Below are 23,071 nucleotides of genomic sequence, written 5' to 3' on the forward strand. Positions count from 1 at the left end.
CCAAGCTCTGCTAACACCTATCCGGTTGTTAAGTGTGACATAACGCATCATGTGCTTTTCAACTTCCGGCTCCAACCAAAAAAGGCACGCTGTCATTAACATTGAGAACTGCACTGAGATGATCTGATCAGGCTTTACTTACAGTGTTGCACACGGACAACAGCATCAACATCGCAACATAAAACTCTTTGTATATTGTGCCTAAAACTCTCCTGGATATATTAACTGGGTTTTTAGACGTTGTTACTGCGTTTGTTTTATGTAAAAATGTCAGACGCTCAGGTTGTTTCTCTGTTATTTTCAATGGGAGTTGCTGTGAGCTGCGATCGCTTCCTGTTCATGTCGTTCGGGGGGAAAGTGAAGTTTGCACTTTAACGTCCTGTTTATTGTAATAAATATTTTTGTTTATTAACAATCAGACATGTATATTTTACCTGTGCATAATAAAATATGTAAAGTAAAAGAAAAAAAAAAGTTTTATTAAGTGTTCTGACCATAGAACCAGACGAATGCGGTTAATGGAGGTGGAGACAGAGCAGGGAGGGATGGAGGTTTGAGCACAATGTAAACACAAACTAAACTTAAACTGTAAATCCTTAAAAGGATCAAACAGACGTAACTTTAATTGTAAACTTGGAGGTCTTTGGACCCGGAAACAGATTTATCACGTGATGCGTTACGTCAGCGCTTAACAACCGGATACCAGCCACTGAAAGTGATGACACACCTGATCTAAATGGTGATTGGCTGAGCTCACTGGATGCAGCACATTATATGTGGATCAAGCAGGAAAAAAAATTTAAAAAAGAGAAAGAAGCGTTGGTAAAGACTAGGGATGGGTATCGAGAACCGGTTCCTTTTGGGTATCGTTAAGAAATGATTCAATCCACCGACATCAGTAAGCTTTTTGCTTAACGATTCTGTTATCGGTCCTTCAGAGTGGCCGTTGTTTTGGGGGGTGTTTGTCAGGAAAATGATGATTTCTCTACATTGATTACAGACCCTGCAGCGGGTCCGTAAACACCTTTTCTGCAGCGCGGCTTTACTTTGAACCTTGAACCAATCGAAGCAGTGGTTCGCAGATTGAAGCAGTGCTTTGATCTATTGCTTTGTTTATTCTTTCTTTCACTTTATTTTCCCCCGCTAAAACCCTAAAGAGCATATGTCTGTGAGTATTATTTACCTTTTTTACGTTAAACCGACCTGTTATGGTCTTCTGAAACAGTTGATAGATGTATTTTATAACTTACAAACGGGAGCGATGCTAACGCGTTAGCATGTCTATGGCATTTTCCATGTTAAAAGTTAGCATTAAGCAATTGCAGCTGTCATCACGTTCGGGTGCATTTGTTTTCAAATTGTAATATTTTTAAAATTAATTTTTGTTTATATATTAATAATCTAATGATTATTATATACAATATATCCTTATTATATACAATTTTAGAGAAAGAGACAAAAAAACCCTGAATCGGAACACAACAGAAAATATAAAAGCAACTAACAATGAACATACATAAATAAATAAATACATACATACATACAGAAATAAATCAGTGTTTCCTGTGAACACCTAGTGACTCTTACACCTCCATTTCATCCCTGTCTTATTTAAGTTTAATTTGTTTCGGTCAAACCATATTTTCAATGTGTTAATTTCTTCAGTGATTTCCTCCAGAACTATCTGCCAAATTAGAAAACTGCTGCATCCTAGTAAGAGCAAAATATTACTGGAATGAATTTGAATAAGGAAAGTTTTTTTTTTCTCCCCTAAATGGATGCTGCACTCACTCCAGTTTATCGTCTGGAATAGTCCCAGACTGCATTTCAGAGCTTCTAGAATTGAAACATTTTTGTGCAGGTGGTGTTGGGGGGTAATTTTGGGTTTCAGCTTTTTTTGTTTTTCACCACTTTCATCCCTGAATATGTCAATCGTGAGTCACTTTTGTGCGGATTATAGTTACTAACTGGGACTCCTGTCTTGTTGCTAGAAAGAAATGAGAATCGTCCTCCGTTCTGTTCCCACAGCTCCAAACGCTGCGCGGCTCTCTGATGAGTCAAGTTAGAATGATAGAATCCAGTCGGAATTAATAACTTCAAAGCAAAACACTGTTTTGTTTATTTTTATTTATGTCCAGAGATCAAGGAAACAGTGACCAATTTCATATTTATTTACTTTAAGACTCAATGAAATACATAGAAAACCTGTAAAGCCTACTTTTAGTACAAAATTCACAAGGTATCGATAAGGGAATTGATAAGGAATCGGATAGATAAGCAGAATCAATAATGGCATCGATATCGATAAAATCTTATCAATACCCATCCCTAGTAAAGACCAAGTTTGGAGAACACTGCAGTGTAGAATATCTCATTGGTCCATGAGTTGAATGAACTTTAAACAGTTAATGTCCTCTATAATACTTTTATATTTATTCACAAAAGCATTTTTCTCCTCATTTGCACTATTTCCCTTTGCCACTCTTCCACATGCCATTGGCCTTATTGGTTGCATTGCTGATCCCATTTTTGGTATGTGCGTCTTCGTGCGCGCCTTCCTCGGCAGCATCTGTCACGGGTAACTTCTCCTCTGCTTCTGACTCCCTGTGGTAGAAGTAGTTGAAGTTTGAAACAATGACAGGCACAGGCAATGCAATGGTCAGCACCCCAGCGATGGCACATAAAGTACCCACCATCTTACCCCCCAGTGTTACGGGACACATATCCCCATAGCCTACGGTGGTCATGGTAACCACAGCCCACCAGAAGCCATCAGGTATGCTGACAAACTGTGTACTAGGCTCATCTACTTCAGCAAAGTAGATAGCACTGGAGAAAAGGATGACTCCGATGAAGAGAAAAAAGATGAGCAAACCCAACTCACGCATACTGGCCTTCAGAGTCTGTCCTAGAATCTGCAGCCCCTTTGAATGACGAGAGAGTTTGAATATACGAAAAACCCGAACCAGTCGGATGATGCGCAAAATGGCTAAAGACATGTTCTGTCCTGAACTCTCATGTGTAGCGGTGGCCATTTCTGTGATGATGGTAATAAAATAAGGGATGATGGCTATGAGGTCAATAATGTTCATGAGGTTATGGAAAAATTTCCTTTTGCTAGGACATACCAGAAATCGCACTAAAAGTTCAAAGAAGAACCAGCCAATACAGGCAGACTCAAGAATAAAAAAGGGATCTGTTAAAGTTGTGATCTTTACATTGGGTGGAGATGCAGAACTGTAACCTGCCGATTTGTTGAAGTGTTGTACCACCACTGGCACAATTGGATCAATTTCATCACGAAACTCTGGCAGTGTTTCCATGCAGAAAATAACAATGGAGATGACAATAACAATAATGGACACTAGGGCTACACCTCGGGCTGCATTAGAGCTCTCTGGGTACTCAAATAAGAGCCAGAATTGCTTATATAAATCATTAGTCGGCAATGGGACCTCAACGTCCTTAATAAACCCCTCGTCTTCTCTGAACTGTTCCATGGCTTCGCTTCCAAGTTCGTAGAAAATAATTTCATCTGCAAACACATCTAACGGAACATTCGCTGGACGTCGAATCTTACCCCCTGATTGATAGTAATATAAGATTCCATCAAAGCTAGGTCGGTTTCGATCAAAGAAGTACTCATTCCTCATTGGATCAAAGTAGTCCATCCTCTTTGCAGGGTCTCCTAGCAGTGTTTCAGGAAACTGGTCCAATGTTTTGAGCTGTGTCTCAAAACGAAGACCGGCAATATTAATGATGACTTTCTGGTCTCCATCCTCTAGCCCTTGTTTATCGGCAAACAGATCCTCGCAGCACTCCTTAGTAAGCCGCTTGAAAATGGTTTCACTCTCCTTATTGCTATCGCTGCTCAGCAGCATTTTCCAATTGGAGATCATACTGGCACAACTAGGGCGTCCATGCATTCTTGTAGTTGTCATTGTTGGGGACTGGGGTGCACCCAGTATTTGTGCAGATGGTGAGGAATCCAAAGCGCAGTTGTGGACAGGACTGTGATGGGAGGGCGCTGAGGTAAGCTGAGGGGCACGAAGGTTACAGCTGCTGGCCAGGCTGCTGTGTTCTGGGGGCATGTCCACAGTGAGAGCCGTGGTCTCATCGGCAAAGCTGTCCATCTCATCCTCAAGACTGTCATTCATGCCCAGGCTCTCAAAGTCTACGAGTGCCACCTCCATGGCTGCAGTTCATCCGGTGGAAAGCCTTGAGGCCCCAGGATAACTCCAACACACAAACACAGATGGATCAAATGGAAGCTCAGCCTCCAGAATTGGCAGAATAGAAAAGCTTCAGCCTTCAGCAGGACATACAGCGATTAAAGACCTCTGGATTTGTTTGTTCCTCCAACACCTACAGAGTGAGACACACAGAGAGAGACTGAATTTCTGTCAAAAGCTGAAGGTTTGTTTTATCAATGATCTGTCTGAAAGTGCACGTGATTCAGATTCTCATTACTTTGGAATGGCGCAGTATGTGAAGGAGGAGCGAGAGAGTCAGATCCAGAAGTCAAGTCGTAAAGAGGAGAAAGATGGAAAGAGGAGGAGTTCAAATCTTCTTTGGAGAAAGACTTCACAATCAACTTTTTGTTGCTTGTTTTGGCAGTTTTTGGAGTCATGTAACTGTGAATAAGAAAAAAAAAACAACAACAAATGGAGGAATAATAAATTTTGCATGTGTCTATGAATACATGTCAGAAATCGGCCCATATCTGTGGCCCTTTAAAATCTTGTTAGAGTCACAGACTTTAAAATAGTGCGAAAGTAACAACTGTGACTCATGGCATTTCATCATGACATCATGAATATTGGTTCGTGCTCCCGTCACGAAAATGTGGCACTTATTCTTGACAGGAGCATGAATTAATTTTGTGATTGGGGCAAGAAATGTGGGGTGATGTGTGTGTGTGGGGGGGGGGGGGGGGGGGTAGGAGCTATGTTAGGGTTAGGGGAGGGGAGAGGGTTTGCTTATGGTTAGGGGACTGGCTAGGGTTAGAAATAGGAAAAAAAAAAAAGCTTGAGAGCTTCAAGTCAGTTTTTATTTCATTCTGTTCTTTCTCTGCAAAATCTATAATTTAACATTCCAGGTTTTGGGTTTGATTTTAAAATTGAACCGGTTAGAACCAAATGAAAATCTGGTTAAAAATGTTTATTGATGTTAGTTACGTATATTTTAGTTTATAATCTATTGCTAATGCCGCTGATTGCCGCAATTAACAAGCTAGGTTATCATTAGTGACGAATGGTAACATTAGTATAAATCACAAAATTATGGAGGCCTACCTTCTTCTCACTGGAACAATTTCCCTTCAATTTTAATGCATTATATATTTTGGCCATTTTCACATGTTCCTACAATTCCATTGCAGGTAAACACCAAAAACCATTGCAGCATTGCAACTTTTTAACAAAAAGCTGCAGCAAAAGTTTGACATTTTAAGCCACACCAATCGTCCCCAAATTCTGTGAAATCCTTTACATAACTGACAAGTGAATGTGAACAAATGATCATGCTTTTAATCACACTTCATTTCACTAGAGAGGGTAAAATTCAGTTGCTGAAACAAGGAAGTAGTGTACTTCACCATGTAAATAGATTTTAAAAGGTATTGCCACAGCAAAGCGACCAAAGATTGCCGCGGGCACTCTGGAGGTAAGTGTTCATCGTGGAATTGATGAAAGGATGTATGCGATTAGTAGGCAAGGCAAGTTTATTTATAGAGCACAGTTCATACACAAGGCAATTCAAAGTGCTTTACAGTTACATAAATTTACAGCCAGATATAACCAATTCATAAAATCTAAAGAATCATTAAAAATTACATTAAAAGAAAAAAGTGCAGATAAAATACTTTCAATTGTCATATGCACAGGTTAAATAAACTGTTCTCAGCCTGGATTTGAACATTGTCAGAGCTGAGGCCAGTCTAACCATTTCTGGAAGTTTGTTCCAGATGTTAGCTGCATAAAACTGAAACGCAGCCTCTCCGTGTTTTGTCCTGACTCTGGGAACCAGCAGGAGACCACTTCCTGAGGTTCTCAGAGCCCGAGACGGTTCATATGGTTCTAGCAGGTCACAGATGTACTTTGGGGCTAGACCATGAAAGTTTTGAGGTATGAGACGTTCATAGAAATTTGTGGTCAGTTGGGTGTAGTGGGGGCGGATGAACCTTTTTCAGCTGCGTGGGACAGACTCGATGATAGCCTCTCCAGCTTCATGCACCCATTAGAGATTTCTGGTTGTTGCATTTCACCATTGTGATATGAATAAAGGAATATTGTCTCTTAAATCACTGACAGTACGGATAACTGGGGATATCAGAAGTAACCATCCCTGAATTCAAGTTAATCAAGGTAGAATTATTATTTTCATATTTACAGTATCATTCTTCTTTTCACCATTGCCTACTGAATGAACACTTCAGTCTTTCATTCAACACCAAGGAGCACATGAAGCAGTGCAAGTGCTACTGGTAGCATACAATTGAAACATTTATCACTTTCATATCCAGCACTCACATTGTTTAGGTACCAAGTGCAACTGCACTTATTTGTAAGTCCATGGTTGTGTTGGTCAGGTGCAGTGTCTGTGCATTACTGTTGTGTAGCAGCAGAATGTGATTGTGCTGTAGACCATCAAAAACCTGGTCTAAAGTGAAGGACAGAGTTTTGCTGCTGGTGATGAAGTGCAAAATTCAGACAGTTCCACAGCTGTTCATAGCAAGCATGCACTCTGTGCATGGGGATGTGCATGAACATAATTAACTAATAGCACCACAAAACCGAATTGGAAGAAATAACCAATGAAATACAAGTTACCAAACTAATGGAAAAAACAAAAGAAGTAAAAATATAAAATGATGCAAAATGTTACTTAGTGAAGCTTAGGGCTAGCAGTTGGCCATCACCTTAGTATTTTCTCTGCTTTCCTGTCGATTTACTGCTGATGAATTATACCTTAGGTGTAGTTTTTCTGGCCGACTGATTCTGCTCTTTTTCTCTCTGTCCGAGGTGCGGGTAACGTTGCTTAGGATTGCAGGATTGATGGCTACAGACCGCAGGGTGCCGAACTCACTGTGAGATGCCATGTCTGAATCTGATGCAGCACACTGCAGTCTGCATTTGGAACAGATGTTGCCATGGAAACAGGCCTATTGACGGCATGAGGGATGCTGGATGACCCCTGCCTATGGTATAAACACCTGCGTGGACTTCTCATCAAATGCATCTTCATTTGTTATGTTATGTTGTTTTGATTTCCTGTTTTCTGTTTCTTCAGCTTTGTAAAACCCTTGTAACTGTTAGAATGGCCCAAGCAGTGGGTCACCCCTCTGAGTCTGGTCTGCTTGAGGTTTCTTCCTCAATATCATAAGAGGGAGATTTTTCCTTAGCACTGTCACCTGTGTGCTTGCTCTAGGGGTTGGGAAGGTTAGACCTTACTTGTGTGAAGTGCCTTGAGGCAGCTTTGTTGTGATTTGGTGCTATATAAAATGAAATAAATTGAAACTGTTACTTGAGTTTCCTCCCTCCTCATGATGGCTGGTAAACAGAACCAAGACAGCACTGGCCACAGCAGCATTCAGTTTTCACAAAGGATATGGACTTCAAACATGGTTTGGAACAAAAATACAGACTGCTGACAACAATATATCATGGTTTGATATGAAAACACATTACAAACATGAATCACACACTCCAAGCATAAAAAAGTAAAGCTTACTCACTCCATGTCTGCATCACAGTGCAGTGCACAAAGTCAACAGAATTATCAGACGCTGTCAGAGTGAATGGTTTTCATTTCACTGGCAGCAGATCTGCATGTGACTTGTCTCGTATGGAATCGTCTAAGAAATCTTTGCAGTAGTTTTCAGCAGCTGCAGTGTCATTTAGTTTGTTGGAAGAACTGAAGAACTGAGTCAGCGCCATGGATAATGACCTTTTTAGATTTAATTTCCATCCTTCAAATAATCTTCTAAAGATCTAACTGACACCAACTGGCGCCACAAAACTTGGTTGTGTAAATGGGAAAAGCAAATTCTAACAGTTTGTTGCAATTCATTGCATATTATGTTTTCAAAACAACATTTTGTGTAACTTGATAAAGTAAATCTTAGATTTACTTTTTTTTAGACTACAATGCATAGACCGCCAGTATTGAGGGAAGACATTCCACAACACTGAGAATGATTTTTGACATTGCACTGGATCCACAACATGTTAAGTGTTGTCGCGATCAGTATATACGTGGCATGGCTTCTAGTCCTTCATGGTACTTTGACAGATGTTTGCCTGCTGCTACCACTCGTGTGTGTACTCAGAATGGTGTCATAGCCTTAAAGTCTCTCACTTCTGACTTCACCCTCTCAATAGCAAATGGTCTACTGCACTTTACCTCTGAAAATGTATGACAAATAACAGCCTGATTGATTTATTTCATGTTATGCCCAAAACACACCCATGACTAATTAGGTGACAAAGCAGAACACTTTTTATTCGCTGCGCCCTACTTGAGTTCACAATGCTGTCGGAATGTTCCATGGTGCACACCCAAATGTCCTCAGATCACTTAAAGTTACAAACTGGATTTAACTTAACTGCTTTGCATGCAGTCTAACTGATAAAAACAAATGCTTCATATCTGTCTGGGACCAACATGGAGGCACTTGATGGAATGTTCTGTTATTGCTCATCACACTGACACAAACAAGTTCGTCACAAAGTTTTGATATGACACATGCTGCTTGAACAAACAGCACAATCACGTCACCCACTTACCGCACCGATGCACCAGATTGCAGCCAATTACATAATCCCACTGATACACAACAGCAGGACTGCCCACCTGGATGTGGTTGATTTCAGGAATGAGAACAGCTCAGCCCTAAGACTGATGCTCTTCTGTTGCAATGGTGCATGTGATGTTTGCTCCTGGAAGACCCCAACGCTACCTTAGTTGACTCTGTTCTCAGTGCAGGCATCTATTTCAATACAACATCTGTTTGTTGAAGTCCGTCTCCTGACAGTTATTGAATTTGTTCACCACATAAAACTGCCGGGTGGGGTTCAGGCAGGCAGAAAAACTCCAACAATGTGTAAATAGAAATGTGAAGTTGTACACGCCCAATTGCACTTTGCAATGCACTGCAGATTATGTGCTATAGATCTTTGAGATATGGTGCTGAAAGAATCCACTTGGGTCCTGAAGTCCTACAGTTGTATGCAAAAGTTTGGCACCCCTGATAATTTTCATGATTTTCCTTTATAAATCATTGGTTGTCTGGATCAGACGTTTCAGTTAAATATATCATATAGCAGACAAACACACTAATATTTGAGAAGTGAAATGAAGTTTCTAGTATTTCCAGAAAATGTGCAATAATTATTTAAACAAAATTAGGCAGGTGTATAAATTTGGGCACCCTTGTCATTTTATCGATTTGAATACATTTGGCACTAATTACTGGAACACAAAATTGGTTTGGTAAGCTGACTGACCCTTGACCTCCTTATACAGGTGAATCCAATCATGAGAAAGGGTATTTAAGGTGTCCATTTGCAAATGATTCCCCTCTTTGCATCTCTTCTAATGAGTGGCAACATGGGAGCCTCTAAACAACTCTCAAATGACCTAAAAACAAAGATTGTTCAACATCATGGTTTAGGGGAAGGATACAAAAATCTATCTCAGAGATTTCAGCTGTCAGTTTCCACTGTGAGGAACATAGTGAGGAAATGGAAGACCGCAGGCACAGTACTAGTTAAGGCCCGAAGTGGCAGGCCAAGAAATATGAAGGATGATGAGAACAGTCATAGTCAACCCACAGACCTGCTCCAAAGACCTACAACATGATCTTGCTGCAGATAGTGTCTCTGTGCATTGTTCAAATATACAGCACACTTTGCACAAAGAAATGCTGTATGATGCTGTAATGCAGAGGAAGTCTTTTCTGCGTACACGCCACAAACAGAGTCACTTGAAGTATGCTAAAGCACATTTGGACAAGACAGCTTCATTTTGGAATAAGGTGCTGAAGTAAAATTGATGAAAGTAAAATTGAGTTATTTGGACATAACAAGGGGCGGTATGCATGGCTGAAAAAGAACACTGCATTCCAAGACAAACACTTGCTACCTACAGTAAAATTTGGCAATGGTTCCATCATGCTGTGGGGCAGTGTGGCCAGTGCAGGTACTGGGAATCTTGTTAAAGTTGAGGGTCACATGGATTCCAGTCAATATCTGCAGATTCTTGAGAACAATGTTCATGAATCAGTGACAAAGTTGAAGTTGCGCTGGGGCTGGATCTTTCAATAAGACAACAACCCTAAACACTGCTCAAAATCTACTAAGGTATTCATGCAGAGGAACAAGTACAACATTCTGAAATGGTCATCTCAGTCCCCAGACCTGAATATTATTGAAAATCTGTGGTGTGATTTTAAGCGGGCTGTCCATGCTCAGAAACCAACAAACATGAGGTTTTGTAAAGAAGAATGGTCCAAAATACCTTCAGCCAGAATCCAGACTCTCAGTGGAAGCTATAGGAAGCATTTAGAGGTTGTTATTTTTGCAAAAGGAGGATCTACTAAATATTGATGTATTTTTTCTGTTGGGGTGCCCAAATTTATGCACCTGCCTAATTTTGTTTAAATAATTATTGCACACTTTCTGTAATTCCTATAAACTTCATTTCAGTTCTCAAATATCACTGTGTTTGTCTGCTATATGATATATTTAACTGAAATTGCTAATCCAATGATTTATAAAGGAAAATCATGGAAATCATCAGGGGTGCCCAAACTTTTACATACTAGTATCTAGTATCTAACTGTATCTAGTTTTATGTATTAAAATGTACCTCAGTGTGTATTTTTTTTTTTTTTTTTTTTTTTGTACTTATGCTTCCCTTTGAAAGCACATCTGCACAAGCATGCAGGTACACTACGTGTGTGTGTTTCAGCAGTGAAGTCAGCAGATGTTTAATTAAAGACTCCTGAAATGAGTCACTACCTAAAACCAAGGCCAGTGACACCAATCGTGCTTGGAGAGACAGAAAGAGAGAATTAGGGGAGAGACAGAGAGAGAAAAATGGGTTGGCTAAATGAATGGGAGGATGACATGAAAATTGTTGAGAAGATGGATGTGGGTGGGAGGGCTGGGTAGGAAGAGGACAGAATGCAAAAGAAGGAATGTGTGAAAGAGAGAGAATGCGTGTTGATTACTGGGTTGATTGACAGACAAAGAGATAAGAGAGCAGCCGTGACAGGAAAAGAGCAACGGACAATAACAAGCTCAAGAAAACATGTCGATGATGATGACAAGAGGCTTAAAAAAGAGCAAAAATCAAACTAAAGATGCAGATGAGCTAATGCAAGTCCAGCTGCAGCATTATTTTCATATATGATCAAAGTCATATCAAAGAAACAATATCTCTGTATACAGAAACCCTGATGTCACTCCTCCCATTTATGCCCTTTCCTCTTCTATTTAGCCACAGGATCACTTTGAGTAACTTTTGTTTCTCCTAAATAAGAGCAGAGCAAGTGAGCAATGACAACAGACTAAAATAAATAAAAGACTAAATGAGGATCGAGGATCTCCTCATTCCCTCGAGGATCTCCTTAATCCCATCGTCATGTCTTCCGAAGAGGAAGCAGAGACTGGGGACTCAGAGGCGGACTCATCCATTACCCAGGCCGAAGTCACCGAGGTGGTTAGAAAGCTCCTCGGTGGCAAGGCTCCTGGGGTGGATGAAATCCGTCCTGAGTACCTTAAGTCTCTGGATGTTGTGGGACTGTCTTGGCTGACATGCCTCTGCAACATCGCGTGGCAATCGGGGACAGTGCCTCTGCATTGGCAGACCGGGGTGGTGGTCCCTCTGTTTAAGAAGGGGGACCGGAGGGTGTGTTTCAACTATAGGGGGATCACACTCCTCAGCCTCCCCGGTAAGGTCTATTCCAGAGTACTGGAGGGGAGAATTCGACCGACGGTTGAACCTCTGATTCAGGAGGAGCAGTGTGGTTTTCGTCCTGGTCGCGGCACACTGGACCAGCTCTACACGCTCCATCGGGTGCTCGAGGGTTCATGAGAGTTCGCCCAACCGGTCCACATGTGTTTTGTGGATCTGGAGAAGGCGTTCGACCGTGTCACTCGGGGCACCCTGTGGGGGGTGCTCCGGGAGTACGGGGTCCGGGGTCCTTTGCTAAGGGCTATCCGGTCCCTGTACGACCACAGCAGGAGCTTGGTTCGCATTGCCGTTAGTAAGTCAAACCTGTTTCCAGTGCACGTTGGCCTCCGCCAGGGCTGCCCTTTGTCACTGGTTCTGTTCATTATTTTTATGGACAGAATTTCTAGGAGCAGCCAGGGTGTAGAGGGGGTCTGGTTTGGGAACCACAGAATCTCATCTCTGCTGTTTGCGGACGATGTGGTTCTGTTGGCTTTGTCAAATCAGGACCTTCAGCGTGCACTGGGGTGGTTTGCAGCCGAGTGTGAAGCGTCCAGGATGAAAATCAGCACCTCCAAATCCGAGGCCATGGTTCTCGACTGGAAAAAGGTGCTTTGCCCTTTTCAGGTCGGTGGAGTGTCCTTGCCTCAAGTGGAGGAGTTTAAGTATCTCGGGGTCTTGTTCACGAGTGAGGGACGGATGGAGCATGAGATCGATAGACGGATCGGTGCAGCATCTGCAGTGATGCAGTCGCTGTATCGGACCGTCGTGGTGAAGAGAGAGCTGAGTAGGGGGGCAAAGCTCTCGATTTACCGATTGATCTACTTTCCGATCCTCACCTATGGTCATGAGATTTGGCTCATGACCGAAAGAACGAGATCGCGAGTACAAGCGGCCGAGATGAGTTTCCTCCGCAGGGTGGTTGGGCGCTCCCTTAGAGATAGGGTGAGGAGCTCTTTCACTCGGGAGGAGCTCGGAGTCAAGCCACTGCTCCTCCACATTGAAAGGAGTCAGTTGAGGTGGCTCGGGCATCTCTTCCGGATGCCCCTTGGACACCTCGCTGGAGAGGTGTTCCGGGCATGTCCCATTGGGAGGAGGCCCCGGGGAAGACCCAGGACACGCTGAAGGGACTACATCTCTCGGCTGGCTTGGGAATGCCTTGGGGTTCCCCCGGAGGAGCTGGGGGAGGTGTGTGTGGATTGGGAGGTCTGGGCGGCTTTGCTTGAGCTGCTGCCCCTGCGACCCAACTCTGGATAAAGCGGAAGAAAATGGATGGACAACTATCAATATGGATTTTGAAAAAAAAATCATTCAACCTATGGCCCTGATTGAACTGATGGATAGAATTCATGCAGCTTTAGACAACAATGAATTTGGAATTGGTGTGTCTTTAGACCGTTCTAAAGCTTTATATACAGTAAATCATGAAATTTTGCTTTCAAAGTTAAATAAATATGGATTTAAAGCAACTGTTCATAAATGGATTAGTAATTATTTATTATAGAGAAAACAATATGTTTTTCTAAATTTGGAATCTGAAATTAATTCTATAGACTGTGGAGTTCCTCAAAGTTAGATTTTCGGACCGCTTTTATTCATAATATACGAGGTCTGTTAGAAAAGTATCGGACCTTTTTATTTTTTTCAAAAACTATATGGATTTGAATCACGTGCGACTACATCAGACAAGCTTGAACCCTCGTGGGCATGCGAGAGTTTTTTCACACCTGTCGGTTATGTCATTCGCCTGTGGGCTGGCTTTGAGTGAGGAGTGGACCACCCCTCCCGTCAGAATCTCTTTGTCTGAGAACTTCCTGAGAGACTGACGCTTTGCTTGATCAAAATTTTTTCAAAAACTTTTTAAGCCTCTGTTGACCCAGTTTATCCGGACATTCCACTGTTAAAGGAGATTTTGTAATGAAAGAAAGTGCGGACGGGTCTGCGCATCGGGACGCAGCCGGCGCCGCGCGCCACCACAGGAAAAACACCTCCGTTGGAAGCCTTAAGGACAAGTTGGAACATGTCCAGCTGTTAAACAATTTCTCAGATACTCACTCAACTGAAAGCCATCAAAAGCCGCCTGGTTTTTACAAATGGCTATCAACACGGAGGTGTTTTTCCTGTGCCGCCGCACCGCGCCGGCTGCGTCCCGACATTCATTAATAAAATCTCCTTTAACAGTGGAATGTCCAAAATAAACTGCTGATCCCGACCTCTTCTGAAAATTCTCAGTTCTCTCACTATGTCCTGGGTCAACAGAGGCTTAAATTTGGAAGCTTTCAGCTCGAAACAGGCAGATAGCGGCGGCTCAGGGCGCGTCGCGACGTCCTGCTCTGTGGGCAGTCCTTAAAGTGACAGCAACAGTCCATAATCTCTCATCAGCCATTAAAATTTTCACAGAAAACCAGCTGAATTTCTCGAATGGTGTCCACTTCGATGTGCCTCACAGTTTTTGAAAAAATTTTGATCAAGCAAAGCACCAGTCTCTCAGGAAATTGTCAGACAAAGAGATTCCGACGGGAGGGGTAGACCACTTCTCACTCAAAGCCAGCCCACAGGCGAATGACGTAACCGACAGGTGTGGAAAAAACTCACGCATGCGCACGAGGGTTCAAGGTTGTCTGATGTAATTGCACATGATTCAAATCCATATATTTTCTGAAAAAAATAAAAAGGTAAGTTAGTTTTATCACAGACCTCGTATATCAATGATTTTGCATCCATTTCTACTGCAACATTCCCATTGTTGTTTGCTGATGACACTAACCTTTTTATTTCCAGCAAAGATATAGATGGTTTGGTTAAAAGTTTGAATAATGATCTCTTGAATTATTCAACGTGGTTCAAAGTTAATAACTTATCGTTAAATATAAAAAAGTCTAATTTTATGTTATTTGCTGGAAATAAAAAATGCAATCATGATTAAATTAAAATTTAGATACACAACAAAGAAATATCAACGGTCTCTTCTACATGTTTCTTGGGTGTGTGGATGGATGACAAATTGTGTTGGAAAGAACATATTGAACATGTCTGTAAAAAAAATAACTAAGTCATTAGGAATCATAAGCAAAATAAGACATTTAGTACATTACAAATGTCATTTAACATTATACTACAGTTTAGTTTATCCTTATTCAGTTTACTGCAATATTGTATGGGGAAGTACCTTTGTAACTCATATAAACAAAATTTTTCTTTTACAGAAAAAATGTGTTAGAATAGCTACTTTTTCGAAACCTTGTGATCCAAGTGCACCTTTGTTTTTCAAATTGGAGCTCTTAAATATCTTTCATATAAATATCTTCCTGACCTGTACATTTGTTTTCAGAGCTCTTTATGATACTAATTGGCTTTTTTTAAAAATCAAATATTATTTTGTGCATAACCATCAAATTCATAATTATCCGACAAGGCAGACCTCACATTTGCATTTAGTTTTTGCGTAGAACGACTCGTTATCAGTGTCACATCAGATATCATGGTGTTAAATCTTGGAATGATATGGTACATCTTTTAAATCCACCCATCACTTTATACAGATATAAAAGTGGATTAAAAGTAAAGCTCCTGTATGAGTATTTATAATGTCAATTTAACATTACCTGGTTTAATTGATTTAAATGTTTTAAACTTTGTGAATTGATAAAATACTTTTGAAAATTGTTGTGATTTTTTTTTTTTTTCAGAAGTGGGTCTTTGATAAGCCTCATTGGCTTCTACCACTCCCTTGTACAGTATGCTCATATTGTATTTTTTTTAATTATTGCTTTATATATATATGTATATATATATATATATATATATATATATATATATATATATATATATATATATATATATATATATATATATATATATATATATATATATATATATATATATATATATATATATATATATATATATATATATAGTAATTTGTGACATTTTTGTCATGAATTTCTATTGTGCTAAATAAATGAAATGAAATTAAAAAAAAAGACTGGATCTTGGATTAATATCTGAAAATTAGTCAGTGACATTGATTCATTTGAATTAAATTTTATTTATATGCCACCAAATTACAACATGTCAACATGTCACCTCAAGGTCAAAGGCAAGGTCCAGATCAGCAGACCAGGTCCAATAAGGTAACAAGTTGCTAGGCCACTTCAGCCAACAATAACACAAATGACAACACAAATAGGTCACGTCAGCTATATTATAAAGAAAAAGCCAACAGAACTCAGAACTCAACAACTCAGCTATTACATTACTACTTAATTATCAATCAATCAATCAATTTTATTTATATAGCGCCAAATCACAACAAACAGTTGCCCCAAGGCGCTTTATATTGTAAGGTAAGGCCATACAATAATTACGTAAAAACCCCAACGGTCAAAACGACCCCCTGTGAGCAAGCACTTGGCAACAGTGGGAAGGATGATGCTTTCATTCATTTTCTATACCTGCTTACTCCAATTAAGGGTCACAGGGGGGCTGGAGCCTATCCCAGCAGTCACAGGGCGAGAGGCGGGGCACACCTTGGACAGGATGCCAGCCTATCACAGGGCCACATAGTGACACACAAACATGCACCCTGCTCAGAGTGCCGCTCTCATCGGACCGACATCTCTGCCATTTTAGCATTGTGGGCTTCAGCTCGGCCACAGACTGAGCTCGCCGGACTACTTTCACGAAACTGCTCAGCGTGCCGCTCTCGTTGGAGCAACAACAGACAGAATGTGTCTCTTCCAGATAGATCTCTTTCAATGTAGCTTCTTGTTCTGACTTTAACACAAAGTTAACACTCAAGTCTTTCATCGCCAACTGTAAATGATAATCAAAACATTACAATGCTCATAAACTTTTAAGTTTCTTAAATATTTATTATGGCCACTCTTAAAACTTCAGTTCTCTTTATAATTTTATTACAGGTACATTTTAGAATTGATTTAGATGAGATATACTCATTATCTCACAGGAATTTATCACAATTATCTGGGAACTACTTTTTGCGCAGGAATTCATCAAGCGGATTGGCCACGGGCACGTACGAACACAGAATCCCCAGAAACTGTGGAAAATTGTTCGGCCATAATGAGAGCGTCCACTTTTAGCTTGTCATAAGCTAAGCTAGTGTCGCTTGTGAGAGTGTGACAAACATAGTCACACGAGCACTCATATCCCTGTTTAGAGGCACCAATTCACCTAACATGGATGTCTTTGGAAGTGGAAGGAAGCCAGAGCACCCGGAGGGAACCCCCGCAAACACGGGGAGAACATGCAAACTCCACACAGAAAGGCCACAGGTGGGAAGCGATCCCAGGACCTTGTAGCTGTGAGGCAACAGTGCTAACCACTAATCCACCATGCCACCTTTGAGGAATTCAACAGAATATGAATCACTCTTCTATTCACCCTATTGACATATCCCATAATCCCTTGCGTGCCAGCGAGTCGCTGCAGTGAAACAACATATAGAGAATCAACACGATGACAGTTGTAAATTAATATTATACTACAAAAATGTATTTTTATGCTTTTTGTCACGTTAATAAGAGACTGCTGCATGATACCCTGAAAACTTGCTAAAACAATTAGAACAAATAATCCGTGTCTGCTACGTTTAATCTGGGTGGAATTTAATAAACGCAAACCAAATTTCAGACATATTATATATATTAGTCTGGAACAAAGAGGACAAACAGTGTTGTAAAGAACAATAAGACGTTAAAGACCAAACTTCACTTTCCTCCAGAACGACATGAACAGGAAGCGAGCGCAGCTCACAGCAGCTCCCATTGAAAATAATGGAGAGACAGCCTGTGATTCTCACGTTTACATAAAACACACGCAATAATGTCTATAAACCCAGAGAATATATTCATGAGAGTTTTAGGCACAATATAAAAATAGTTTTATGTTGCGATGTTAGTGGTGTTGTCTGTGTGCTGCGGTTAAAGTGCAGTGTGATCAGAGTGTCTCAATGCAGTTCTCAATGTTACTGAGATCTCACTGCGTGGCGACCTCTCCGAGGTTTTGCGGGATTTGAAATGTCAATAGGGCGAATAAAGCAACAATATGGAGACTTTTTTAAACCTTAAAGCAATGGCATTGCAATTATTTTGATGATACACCAACTTATAATAGGGAGAATGGCAGCTTTGTTACTGTACCCCCTGGAATACCTGGTATTGCACTATGTGACTTTGGAGCACCTTGAGCCAGTTAAACAGAAGCGAAATGAGGGGGAAAAAAGGCAGCCAGTGCTTCACCATCAACTGCACCAACTACAAAAACAAGAGCCTTAATGTAATTATTTAAAACAAATGTCTATTTTAAAGTCATTATGTCGCAATTTAATATCGATATACTGAGACTATAACTCAACACCTTAAGTTCTTTTCATTAAGCTGGATTCACATGCATACAACAAAACAAACAAAAAATGTTTAAATAAAAAAATATATATACCTGCAGTTGTTGTTTAATATAATATGAAAATTCAGTAAGGCATATGTTATATATTATATTCCAGTTGTAAGGTGGAACTATGCTAGTATATAAAGGTATATCTAAAAATCTAAAAAGGAAGAGTATAATAGGAGAGTAGAAAAGAGTAGAGTCACTTAGGTGCCCGGTCTTGAGAACCAGGGATGGTGAATGGCTTTATATCTACTTGTAATAAATTGCTAGTAAAAATTATATATATATATATATATATATATATATATATATATATATATATATATATATATATTTAGAAAAGAAACCGACAGTTTTATAAAAAAAAAAACTATATGGATTTGAATCACGTGCGATTACACCAGACATGCTTGAACCCTCGTGCGCATGCTTGAGTTTTTTCACGCGTCGGTGACGTCATTCGCCTGTGGGCAGGCTTTGAGTGAGCACTGGTCCAGCCCTCTCGGCTGAAATCCTTTGTCTGAGACGCTGCTGGAGACGGTGCACGTTGCTTTATCAAAATTTTTTCAGGGCATGTGAGGGATATCCGAGTGGACACTATTCGAGAAATTCTGCTGGTTTTCGGTGAAAAGTTTAACGGCTGATGAGAGGTTGTGGAGTTTCTTTCGCTTTAAGGACAGCTCACAAAGCGGATCGGCGCGGCACGGTCGGGGGTGGCATCCTTCTGGCTGTTTCGAGCTGAAAACTTCCTAATTTAAGGCTCTGTTCACCCAGGACGTCGTCAGAGAACAGAGAAGTTTCAGAAGAAGTCTGCATGAGGAGTTTATGCGGACATTCCACTGTTAAAGGATTTTGTAATGAAAGAACGTGCGGGCAAATTCGCCGAGTCGGTTCCGTGACGACGACGCAAATCCGTCTGCGCCGCGACAGGAAAAACACCTCCGTGTTGAAAACCATTTGTAAAATTTAGGTGGCTTTTGATGGCTTTCAACAAGTGAGTATCTGAGAAATTGTTTAACAGCTGGGCATGTTCCAACTTGTCCGTTAAGGTTTCCAACACGGAGGTGTTTTTCCTGTCGCGACCCCCCGCGGTCGGGTCCGGCCCAACATGCGAATCTGCCCGCACATTCTTTCATTACAAAATCTCCTTTAACAGTGGAATGTCCACATAAACTCCTCATGCAGACTTCTTCTGAAACTTCTTTGTTCTCTGACGACGACCAGGGTGAACAGAGCCTGAAATGTGGAAGTTTTCAGCTTGAAACAGCGAGACGCCGCCGCCTCGGAGCGCAGATCGCCATCAGGCGCCGTGGGCCGTCCTTAAAGCGACACTTACAGACTAAAATCTCTCATCAGCCATTAAAGTTTTTACCGAAAACCAGCTGAATTTATCGAATGGTGTCCACTCAGTTGTGCCTTACAGTTTTTGAAAAACTTTTTATCAAACAAAGCAGCAGTCTCTGAGCCATTCCTAAACAATGGAAAAATCGACGAGAGGGTGGGCCACTCCTCACTCAAAGACTGCCCACAGGCGAATGACGTAACCGACAGGCGTGAAAAAACTCTCACATGCCCACGAGGGTTCAAGCATGTCTGATGTAATCACATGTGATTCAAATCCATATGGTTTTTGAAAAAAATAATAAGGTCAGATACTTTTCTAACAGACCTCATGTATGTGTATATATATATATATATATATATATATATATGTTGTTGTCATTAAAAGACTAGCAGTAATATTACAGTGGAAAAAGCAGCAAGGTAAATGACCACGATGGCAAGGAATACTTCAGATTTCTATTTTAATACATAAGGATTTTTTAATCCGAGCTTTTAATCAGTTTGAATACAACTTACAAGGCTTCATTTATAAAAATCCATCGAGAATTATGATGACAGGAAAAAAAAAGAACAAACACAGTAAATTCCCAAATTTCTACACTTTACATAAAACATTTTTTATATCGGCTAAAACACACATTAAAAGCAACACAACACAGCTAGATTTAAAGAAAAACTGTCAGTTTTTTTTTTATTAATTTTATTTCATTAGTTTTCATCTCTGATGAAAAAATAAAACTATGGCTATTGTTGTAAAATCCAGTAAATTTGCTCTACCTTGTCAGATGGCATGACTCTGGATTTTAAGTGTAACAAAGTGATGTAACTTCATAACTTGCAATGGGATTGAACACCGGCTTCTCTCTCACAAGGCCAATCATGTCAGCCAAATGGTAGTCCCCACTAGCCAAACTCGTAGAAACATGTTTTCGATCTAGATTTCTCCTTGCTACATAAGGTTTCTGGTTCCTTATCCATCAGCTCGTGAACAAATGCACATGTAGCTGTATACGTCAAACATGTGTTTATAGTAGTGGTATAAAGGAAAATTACACTTTGCAGCTGTAGGGGGACCCCAGGAGCAAAGATTGCATAATAGTGCTTAAAGATTTGTCTTGGTCACAGAAAAATGTACTATTTGGAGCTGATGGTCTACTGGTGGAGAGGTGGTGGTCTAGTGGTTAAGCGTTGCATGGGCTTCAGACAAAGAACATCCTCGTTTCAAACCCCAGCCTGACCCGAAAATCACTAAGGGCACTTGGGCAAGGTGCATAATCCCCGTGTTGCTCCTGGTATGTACTGAGCGCCTTGCATGGCAGCACACTGACATCGGTGTGTTTATGTGAATGTGAAGCATAATTGTAAAGTGCTTTTAGTTTCTGATGCAGATGGAAAAGCGCTATATAAATGCAGTCCATTTACCATTTCCTATCCTGATTGTGTAAAGACCATTTTTCCAAAATACATATAATTTGAGCTTGTGTTTCTGTTTTTCAGTTGCCCTTTGGAAACAAGTCATGCCTCATTTTAATACACATAGAAATGTGACATTTAAAATAATAATTAAACTTTTAAACCCTATGATGTACCATACATTCAAACTCTGCATGCTATCAATAAAAAAAAATTAAGACAGGCTCACAGGTGATGCCTTACCTTCCTTAAAAGGAGCTTTACAGACGATGTGTACAATATGCTGTATGAATTGAAAAAAAAAAATATATATATATGTATAAGAGACAGACTAAGGACAGAAAGGTCTTCCACACATCTCTGTTGCAGCTACCTCCTCATTTGCAATCAGAATGACTAATCTGTCACAGACTACGTTTGGTAACCTTATGCTGGAGTAGAAACTAGAGCTGGGGCAAAGGCCACATTCACATCCGTGAACACAGTGCATGCATGCATGCAAACACAACTACACAGGGCTTCAGATGAAGGAAAACAATACCAAAAGCTACATTAAGTGTTGGGAAAGTGTAATGACACGGACCCACAACAGGGGGCGTAAATGAATGGACAATAGATGAGCCAAAATACAACACTTTACTGTTGTGAAATGTGCACAACGAGAATACAAACAAACATAGAATTTGGGTTACAATCAAAATATACAAGGTGACGTGTGGGCAGGCTCGAGGATAGAATACATCCGTCCAGAGAGGAGCTGGCACCCACACGATTTCCACCGCCACCGAACCTGGAGAATACTGGAGCCGCCAAGTCCCGAGTCCCCAGGTGGTCACCGTCTCCGGCTGTCGGATCTGGTACTGCTGGCAGGAAGCAGAAACAATCAAGGGTGGGTGTGAGCACACACCCAGCAAACAGTCTGCAAGTTCTTCTTGTAATAGTCGGGTGGGAAAGACACCTCCACCTCAAACACTGAAACAACAAACGTGGAGCGCCTGACTACTTATCCGGGTTGGTGTGAGGAGAGAAGAACGTCGTCTCCGTTACAATCCACAACCCCAGCCTCCAGCTGTTGATAGGTATCAGGTACGCCTGCAAAGTATTCAGAATAACTGTTTGGCACCAAAAACGGCTGAGAGTTTTACCTTCTTGGTTTGAAGATATCTCGGCAAGGAGGTGGAGTTGCTGTCCGGCTTTTATGATGATGTAGTGATGAGTGACAGCTGTCAGGTGGTGATGAGAGACAGCTGTCACTCCCGGCTGCTCCCGTGAGGCGGCTGCGCCCTCTTGTGCCTGAAGCCCGCACTTCAGGCAGGGCGCCCTCTGGTGGTGGGCCAGCAGTACCTCCTCTTCAGCGGCCCACACAACAGGACCCCCCCCAACAGCCGCCTCCTGGCGCCCGACCAGGCTTGCCGGGATGACAGGCGTAGAAGTCGGTCAGGAGGGCCGGGTCCAGGATGAAGCTCCTCTTCACCCAGGAGCGTTCTTCGGGTCCATACCCCTCCCAGTCCACCAAGTACTGGAACCCCCGGCCCATCCGACGGACGTCCAGGAGCCGGCGGACCGTCCAAGCCGGCTCCCCGTCGATGATCCGGACAGGAGGCGGTGCCGGTCCGGGAGCACAGAGGGGTGAGGTGTGGTGTGGTTTCAGTTTGGAGACGTGGAATACCGAGTGGATCCGCAGTGAAGCCGGGAGTTGGAGCTTCACTGCGGCCGGACTGAGGACTTTGAGGATCCTGAAGGGGCCAATGTACCTGTCCTTCAGTTTTGGAGAGTCCACCTGGAGAGGGATGTCCTTGATAGATAACCACACCTCCTGCCCGGGCTGGTATGCAGGGGCCGGGGAACGCCGGCGGTCTGCATGGGCCTTAGCCCTCATCCAGGCCTTCAACAAGGCAGAACGGGCGGTGCGCCACACCCGACGGCATCTTCGCAGGTGGGCCTG

The 23,071-nt window shown here is 41.5% G+C and overlaps 1 protein-coding gene across 1 annotated transcript; it reads right to left on the reverse strand.

Moving 5' to 3' along the window:
- Window positions 1-2,395: 2,395 nt before the first annotated feature.
- LOC117512441 (potassium voltage-gated channel subfamily A member 10) lies at window positions 2,396-21,402 on the reverse strand. Its single transcript, XM_034172516.1, has 2 exons — window positions 21,370-21,402; window positions 2,396-4,365 (listed from the first exon to the last, which is right to left on the reverse strand). Exon 2 carries the CDS (start codon window positions 4,191-4,193, stop codon window positions 2,466-2,468), a length of 1,728 nt encoding a protein of 575 aa, XP_034028407.1. The 5' UTR covers window positions 4,194-4,365; window positions 21,370-21,402; the 3' UTR covers window positions 2,396-2,465.
- Between the last annotated feature and the right edge of the window lie 1,669 nt (window positions 21,403-23,071).

The sequence above is a fragment of the Thalassophryne amazonica genome, chromosome 6 (genome assembly GCF_902500255.1).
Source record: "Thalassophryne amazonica chromosome 6, fThaAma1.1, whole genome shotgun sequence".
NCBI classification, from domain to species: Eukaryota; Metazoa; Chordata; class Actinopteri; order Batrachoidiformes; family Batrachoididae; genus Thalassophryne; species Thalassophryne amazonica.